The 8,916-nt window shown below is 40.7% G+C and overlaps 1 protein-coding gene across 2 annotated transcripts; it reads right to left on the bottom strand.

The window, feature by feature from the left end:
• Positions 1-2,339: 2,339 nt before the first annotated feature.
• lrrc3 (leucine rich repeat containing 3) lies at positions 2,340-8,585 on the bottom strand. 2 transcript variants are annotated; one of them, XM_017691461.2, is made up of 2 exons: positions 8,500-8,585; positions 2,340-5,805 (listed from the first exon to the last, which is right to left on the bottom strand). In XM_017691461.2, exon 2 carries the CDS (start codon positions 5,430-5,432, stop codon positions 4,632-4,634), a length of 801 nt encoding a protein of 266 aa, XP_017546950.1. In that variant the 5' UTR covers positions 5,433-5,805; positions 8,500-8,585; the 3' UTR covers positions 2,340-4,631. The 2 variants fall into 2 exon arrangements, with proteins under 2 accessions (XP_017546950.1, XP_037395030.1); XM_037539133.1 differs by lacking the exon at positions 8,500-8,585 and adding an exon at positions 8,313-8,440.
• Positions 8,586-8,916: the final 331 nt, after the last annotated feature.

The following is an 8,916-nucleotide window of genomic DNA, read 5'->3' as shown; positions in this document are numbered from 1 at the left end:
AATCACTTAAATGACCAGGGCCTGCTGGCAGACCCAAAGTTTTATTACAAACTTAAGAACAGCTCAACCAGTTTGCTTTGAAGTCCCTGTAGTTACTGAATAACAAACCTTTGCATGTAACAAACCTTCTATTTTAAGGGGTTAAGAGCACATTCTTTTCCTCTTAAAAGCTGGGAAACAAGGAAGGAGCTGGAAGATTAACATTACCCAGCAACACATTGAAGCTGCTGTTGTATGTGAACCTGTAGAGCTACATATAAAGCTATACAAGTTACTGCAAAACACTGCAAACATCTTTGTTTAACTAGGCAGCCAAAATGATAAAATAATCAAACGAATAAAGGATCTTAAACAAACACACACGACTGAAGGTCAATTAATAACATAAATATAATGAAACAAATTCTTGATGACTTCAAATCTAATAAACTGAAATAAGCTGATCAATTGCTTTTGTAGATTGTTCCACGTTGAGGGGGCTCTATAACTGAAGACTGGCATTCTGGTGGTAAAATCTGATTTTCTGGCAAGACAAAGTAAATGCAATCATAACAGAGCAAATTGTGCATCATGTTGTAACTTTCAATCAGAAAATATGAAAGAACCTGACCAAGAACAACTTCACAAACAAAAATACTACTGTGTATTTGCCTTCAGAGTGAAGAAGGCCAACCAGTCATTTGATAGAGATCACAGTGATGAGTGAATGCCTGACATTTAATATGAATCTCAAATCAGAATAATAAATGGAATCTGAATGAATCCAAAGCTATCTTTGGAGCTTGCATGTTCAAAATATCACTGAGGTCTGAAACAGGTGAAAAAGTAGCTTCCATTGGTCTTTTTCTTGCTGGCTAAGAAAAGCAAAACCCTATCCCAATGCAGTATTACCACCATCACATGTACAGTGATATTCACACCACTGAACTATTTACATCTCGCAGCAAACATACAAACAAGTAGTTCAATGGATGTCGCAGCTAGGCTGCCAAGATTTGACAACTCTGGAGCTCGCTAACCTCTAGAGGTATAACAGGAAAATATGGCAAAAACAGAGCTCCCTGTTAGTGTTGCATGACTTAAGCAATACAGCTTCTTATTTGGAGTGTACAACATGATTGAGTTGATGAAATTAGTGATTTTGTATCCTCTGTGTGTCACAACAGCTGTTTGTTAAACACTTGGCTTATTTTTAGAACGTTGCTTTGCTTTATTCAATACACCAATTTATAAGTCACAGTGTGGTACTGTATAGTACACGTCATCACTCTGAATTTTTACTGTGATTGGTTAAATGGAACTGCTGACTCAGACCACTGGCTGCAATTATATGCTGTGAACATAGAATTTCCTCCTATGCCAGGCTGTCAGTTTCCATCAGGCCTTTCTAGCAATCCACACACTATGAAGCAGCAGCTACCTGCCAGGCATGCTAAACCATAGCTGCCTCATGGATTCTACTGTATACTGTAAATCTTCTGTGAAGAAATCCTAGAAATCCTAAAGATTCTACCATATACTGTAGTCCCAGAACATATTTGGACACTTTACCATTTAAGTATTAATAACCATAATGTTTTGTAGGTTAATTGTCAACAAAAAGATATTTGTTTAAAAGAAAACATCAAACTGATGGTAGACTCTATGTGGAGATGCATGAGGAACAATGTCAACCAGACTGTGCTAAGGTTAAGGTGGACACATCTAAGCCTGGGGCTGTTTTTCTTACAATGGTGTCACTGGCCTGGGTGTTCATTGATGGGAACATGAACCCAGAAGCACAGGAAGACATTTTGGACTCAAACCTCTAGACGTCTGCAAAGAAAATGCTCAAATTATGGCAGTCTTTTGAAGAGAATACCTTGAAAATAAACAACATTACAGTCTTGGAATGGTCTTGTCATTTAGGTTAAACATGGTGAACTTAAAACATTTGATAACACTTAAATGTAGTGCAGCATTCATAAGGCTACATGACATGTACATAAGCCTTTCATAACAAGACATGTACCCATATGAAGACTTATTACAATAAGTGTGAGTTGTCATGAAGGCTGCTTTAGTCAGTTTTCACCAACAAAGTGTTACAACAACTGATGCTTGTAGGAATAACATTTTATCGATGTTTATGTAGGTTTATGTCAGGTGTCAACTAGCCTTATGAATGCAGCCTTACAGTAAGTATGGCAATAATGTCTGATTGCTTTCTGGTGCCACTGTATGTTTCATAAGCCTGGGACACTTTTTGAAATAAGTTACAAAATTGCAAACAAAATACTAAACAGCCACACGTTTTAATTATTTTTGTTTATTTATTTATTTCTTTTTTTCCCCCACTGAAACAGCAAAACATAAAAAAATTACAATTATTAACAAAAATGAAAAGACAAATAACTGACCTAACTTAAAATTAAACACCAAAATGAACACACATTACATTCTTTTCACATGCAATACAGCACAAATAAAATCTATAAAAATATTCTATACAATTTTATACATGTTTGGTTGCTACCCAGCATATTATTACAGTAGAAAATCTGTCAAGAAGGACATGACGAATTTCTAGGCGGCCACATAATGGCTATGATTAATTACTGTACATGACAAGTAAATGACAGATAATTAGTTAATTAGTTCAGGTATTCCAGGCTGCATGTTTAAAAAAAATCTGACATTGTTTGACCGACTGAGCACAAACATTAACATCTTTTAAATCTTGCTTTAGACTAAAGTTCTATGTGGCATTAAAAAGTATCCTTAAACATCCCGTCACACCTGAACTGGATATGGCTCCACGGCATCGACAAAGGACATTCATTGCTAAGACAACAGCGCTCAAGTTTGGAGCAGCAATCCAAACATATCACTATAATGAACCTGTTATCGATCTCTCTGAGCCATATAGCTCCAAAATGGCCAGAATACAAGCCAGCGAGATGAGAAGGCAATCGTGACACATTCTCAGTGGAGCAAACCTCTGTGGAAACCTTGGCGAGTATTGACAAAATGTTTCTGCAAGGTGTACAGCAATACTTTTCTCAGATTAAAAATCCATTATTTATTACGATGCCAACTTTCTCAGCTGCTGTTAGAAAACCTGATCCCAGAAGAGACAGATGAGCAAGTTCAGTTCTGTGCATTGCACATTGTAAGAAATAAATGTATGGCAAGTGGTGTCTATTGAAAACTGTTATTGCAGAAACTGGTATAGATAAATGTGTTATTATCAAACTTCATGTTCAGTAAGCACAAGAAACAGATTGCAAAATGCAGCACTGTTAAATGCATATTAAATCCATTAGTGGTATTTTCTGCACGTGACTGGAACAAATGCATCATTTTTAAATGCATATTCAACCCAGAGCAGTAACTGCCTGTTACTGGTTTTGCACCTTTTTGCAATATCTGCTATGCAGGTCTACACATGGTAAAAAGCTGAAAATCATTAGAAAGGAAGGACTGTGTCTGAGAGCAAGTGAATCACACATGAGCTGCTTGACATAGTGCCTAAAGGGTCCAAAAAACCAAGACAGCCAAAATGTCCTTTGCTAACCTTTATTTCCTAATGCTGATATGATATACATAATTCAGAGGACAACCCAGCCACTGTGAAGAGCAAATGAATACAGCTCTTGGGCAATGGAAGCGACATTTACCAACGAAACACACTTTACAAGAAGAGCCCTTTAAGGTCAAATAACATATGCTGTATGCTTCACTTGCAGATGGTGAAATGACACGTTTAACTTCTTTTGAACTGAGCTACATCCAAGTCATGTTTGAACAACCAAACACAGTAACACTGTGACACAAAGACAACAAATTTTATGTCTCATTGAGCCCATCTTAGGAGCCACAGACACCATACTGACAATGTACAGTACACTGTATATTAAAGGTCTCTTGACAATGGCAGAGGGACTGTAAGGGACTGAGAACAGGCAAGCCCAGAGCACAGTGTTTAGGTATCATAGTACCATCATGTAGGCACTTGGACAGATAAAAGTCAGCCTAAAAAAAGAAAGAACAAGGCAGAGTTTAAATGAACAGTATTTGGCAGTGATGGTTCTCTTCGCGGCTAGAGTAGCTCCTCCTGAGTCTTTTGTGTTGCAACGTAATAGAGACAAGGCAAATAAACAGGCCTATCAATCCCCAGTTCAGTCCTGTCCCCTGTATCAGCACTACATTAGCACAGAAACGGATGAATGAATGCAGGAAATGAAGGGAGTTAAGCACCTGCTGGGAAACACAGGAAGGATGGATTTGCTTCTGTGGAGCTTTTGTATCTCAGATGCAGCAATGCTGGCATAAACTGACAACAGCATCTGCTGGAAGTACAGTGATAATGTGTTTAGTAATGGGTTGAAATAATGAATAGGAACACGGAGAATGCATATTTGACCGCAATTTGAAAAATGCACATGAACCTACAAATTCTGAAAATGACCTGCCTCTTAATAACAAATGAAAAAATAGCATTGGGTATTTATTTAGGAAGGAATGCTCCTTGCTCAGCAGATGTGATGAGCTTTAAGGCTTGCTGTTGTGCCATCGTAACTGTGCCTGATTGGTCAAATACATTCATGGCTAGAGACGTCCAGCGTGCCCGGAACACTGTCCTAGAGGTGCTACAGAACCGTGCTGATTGTGTCAAAGTCTTTACTAATTTGGGAGCTGCTTGGCAGAGACTTGAGGTACTCCAGATGCCGGCGGGCATCCTCCTGGTTGTGCCGCACGTAATAGATGACGTAAGCGATAACCATGGTGAACCAACCGAACATGGTAACGAACATGGCCACGTCGGTGGTCTTGTGGTGGAAGTTGCAGAAGTTGATGCCAGAGTCCAGCACTTGGATGACGGGCTTGCCCGAGTACTCCTCCTGGACGGACGTGTGGCAGCTGACCTCGTTGATAGTCTCTGGGTCAAGCTGGAGCTCTCGGAGCACCTCCTGCAGGGTGCACTCGCAGTGCCATGGGTTGTTAGCCAGACTGATCTTAGCATGGAGACGAGCAAAGGCTTCTTTGGGCACGCCACGGAGATGGTTGTGGGACAAGTCAAGGATGCGAAGACTTTCCGAGATGCCTTGAAAGGCCCCTGCATCCACGCTCTCAATGGCATTCCGCGACAGGTCCAGCTCCTGCAGGCGAGGGAGCTCTTTGAAAGCCTGGCTGGGGATCTTGGTGATATGATTGGAGGAGAGCAGCAGGGACACAGTGTCATGGGGCAGGTCTGAGGGGATGTCCTCCAGGTTTCGGGAAGCACATTGAACCGCCACCAGGCCGCTCCTTTCAGTGCAGAGACAGCTCTTGGGACATGCACGTGTCATAGTGCTGAGGAAAAGCATGGCGAAATGCAATCCCAACACAAGGAAATATGCTGAGGGAAAGAAATGGTCCCTGGACATACGAGTGCCCCCAGGGAAAGTCATGGTTTCCGCCACGCTAGAGTTCAAGGGCACTCATTATTTATCCATGTGATGCAGGAGTAGCATTCAAATGACCTCAGAAGCATTCCCTCAGTCACTTCCCCTCTTTTTAATCCATTAGTTCAGACACAGGAGATTAAGTCAGATTGCCATGTGCTTAATGCAATCATAGTGAGGTTGGGGTTCAGTGATGTGTACACTGTGTTGTATGGTAGTTTGGTGCAAGCAGCCTGGCAAAAATCCAGAAGTGTACCTTGAGCTGTGAAAGGCGGTTAAGAGTTGGAAAGATGCAGATGTGAGAGCCAAGTTTTAAGTACAATCTGAAAGCAGCAGTGGGCTGAGGCGGGGCTGAATGGAGCTGGCATCCTCTTGGAAACTGAAAGAACAAAGAAAAATCTCATTACGTTCACACAAACAGACACATGCATGCACAGGCACACATACAGTCTTGTGCAAAAGTGGGAAACCACCTATAATTTATTTCATTTTCAGTCAAAATAGCCAGGCTATTTAGTTTTTATTTTTTTAGGAGATATTACTAAGGGGATCAGATATTAGGTAATCCACTTGCATAAGGAAGGAAAAGGGGGAAAACCAGGAGTTTCTAAATCTGGAGCTCAAAAAAATTATATACAATTGAGCTCATATTAGAACATGGGACTCCTAATAACCATATAAGATCTGGTAGATCGCCAAAACTGTCCCCATCGAATGAAGAGTGCTTAAAGCTTTCATCTGTGAAACCGGAGAAAATCAAGATCCATTTTTGCTTCAGATCTGAAAAAATCCATCTTTCCAATGTGAGAAGACAACACTATGAGTCTGAAAGGATGGGTAGCTGCCAAGAAGCCCTTATTGAGAAAAGGAATAATGCAAATCAGACAAAGATGCTGCTGGTGTTCTCAGAACAATGGACTGATCACCCTAGAGTCCAGACCTCAACATCACTGAATGTGTTCAGGATCACATGAATTGTGACAAGCCGACAATGCAACCAACTTCTAAGACTGAGTTTTGTTTGGAGGTGTGGAAAAATATCCCTGCATATTTCTTTGAAAAACTGAAAACAAGTCTCCCAGAAAGAAGCTTTAACAAAGGCAAGGAGGAACACACTAAATGCTGAAAAAATATTATATTTAGTTGTTAAGGCTTGTGTGTAATTTACTGTTGAATTCTGCTTTTTCTTAACACTGAACTGAATAGCTCGTATTTAAAGGCTGCTTTGGAAATTAAATAAATGACACACACAGCCATACACACATGTGCAGACACACAAACACATGCAGTCACCACCAGGTGGATGTTAAACAGCCAAGCAGTGTTAAAGATCTCATGTATCTTCAAATACAAGTGGTATTGATTTTACGAGGCAATACCTTTACATTCAGAGAGTCATACTGCCTCAAGACCCTGAACAGAAATAACATTTTCCCTTACAAATTACAGTCTCCTTGGTCTCCTCTAATGTAGCTATACTGATCAAATTAAGTTATCAAAGGCAACCAGAGTAGCTTATAGAAAATGACACTGCACACAACACAGCATTAGAGTAGGTTACATGGTCACAACGCTCGGTCTAATTTAAAAAGTGATTCATAGCAAAAGACTCGACCATTCATCTTTTCTGACGTAAATGCTTCTTGATTATAAATATATTCTTCCGTGAAACAGAGCATAGAGGAAGAATCATCATCCCCGCATAACATGTACATAGATGTTTTTCCTTCCTCAATAAGCAGGACAGATGGTAACACAAATGTGCAATCAGGGCAGACCTATAGGATCCCAGCTCCCCCATGTGGAACACACAGCTCGCACACAGTAACTGCACTCTCACATGCCTTCCTCGGACAGAACTCCAACACATCGTTTAAATTACAATCGAATAGCAGGGTTGTAACTTAAACATGTTCTAACATTCATTGTAGACCTGTTCTTAAACTCTCCTATGGAACAGCACAACAGCAGAACAGAGTCACTGAACACACGTCTGACTATATTCAGAGGCAGAAAGCATCATCAGTAGTTTAATTATGACCCTACATGTCTGAGAATGCAACCGCCCCCAAGCGCTTTAGCATTTTGACTAAGCAGTAGGTAAAAACTGCTAAGGGGTAAAAACAAAGATAAAGTATTTGAGTGACAAAAGGAGAGGCGGCTATAGGGACACATTTTCACTGCTTCTGATTGCCTCAGTATCTGATGGACAATCTCTCAGCACTTCTATCAGTACAGCAGATCATAGTAGCACACTGTCAAGTTTGTATTTCAGCATGTGAGAATTGTCTGAGAACTATTAGAGAGCAAACAGCAACATGCCTAGCAGCAAATGTCCCTTTGATAAGACAGTCTGAGTAAAGCAATGTTTAATATATATATATATATATATATATATATATATATATATATACCACCACCCATTCAAATGCAACCATTCAAATGGTTACAAGGTTCTTTGCCTGATTAAACTGTTCCTCTGTGGTGATGGGGAGTCTGTTCTTTAAGAACCTCTTTAAAATGTATCTATAATTCCACTAAAAACCTTTTTCTTAAGTGGTACCTACCAAAATGTATATCTACCGAATACCTTCTTAACACTGACTGGAAACTGTGCATTAGGTTAGTTGTGTTACAAATAAAACTCACAAGCTGCGCCCAAAAACACACACTGCTATACTACACTAATGAATGGCCTGCAGCACGACTGACATAACAAAAAACTGAATTTAACAGCTTGAGGCGCAATATTAAAAATAATAAGGATGATAACAGAACACGCGTAAGTCAGGAAAATAGGCAAACAGGCAAAAACTACTAGAGCTGAAGTGAACGCAACGGTCAGCGAAAGAAAGCCCTAATCTGGAGGATAAACACTGAACACACCTTCCTAATGTTGTACTCCAGGAATGTCCACGGATATTTCCAAACACTAGAGCCTGAAACGATCTGCTTAACTTTAAACAAAAGAGCGCTTCCAGCAAGAACTAATGAACTCAGAAAAACACACAAACACGTTTTAAAGAAACACTCATGCGATGGAATCTGTCACACAGAAACACAAGCCTGTTACCGTAGCGCGCGCGTGGAACGGACTGCGTTCTCCTCACTTGTTGCTAAGCGACGCCTCTCCGCTCTCACCACGCTTCGAACGTTAGAATGAATGAGGCCGAGGCGGCTCAGCCTTTAATGCGGGAACAGCTCGCTGATTGGGCGCCGAGTCCGCCTGGCCCCGCCCTGAATATGTCTGGGGGCGGAGCTCGAATGAGCGTTTGGGAGGGAAGATGCAGCAAGGATAGAAAGCAGGGGCCTTTTTGGCAAATGTGGCCGACACGCGTCTTTGGTGGCGTTCACAGAGCAGTTTTCCTGAGGAGAGAGTCGGTTTAAAGGACATCTAGGTGGCTTAGTGCTACAGTTGCTGTTACAATCTCATGAAATGGGTGGTGTGACTTCAGGTATAGTGTGATTCTGCATTTGCCCATGACAACAA

This window comes from Pygocentrus nattereri, chromosome 6 (assembly GCF_015220715.1).
Source record: "Pygocentrus nattereri isolate fPygNat1 chromosome 6, fPygNat1.pri, whole genome shotgun sequence".
In the NCBI taxonomy this organism is placed as follows: domain Eukaryota; kingdom Metazoa; phylum Chordata; class Actinopteri; order Characiformes; family Serrasalmidae; genus Pygocentrus; species Pygocentrus nattereri.
This window is presented reverse-complemented; position numbering and strand designations above follow the sequence as displayed.

What these genes read in the sequence shown, in the direction of transcription:
- lrrc3 (XM_017691461.2), bottom strand. Translation starts at nt 5,432, where the DNA reads ATGACTTTCCCTGGGGGCACTCGTATGTCCAGGGACCATTTCTTTCCC.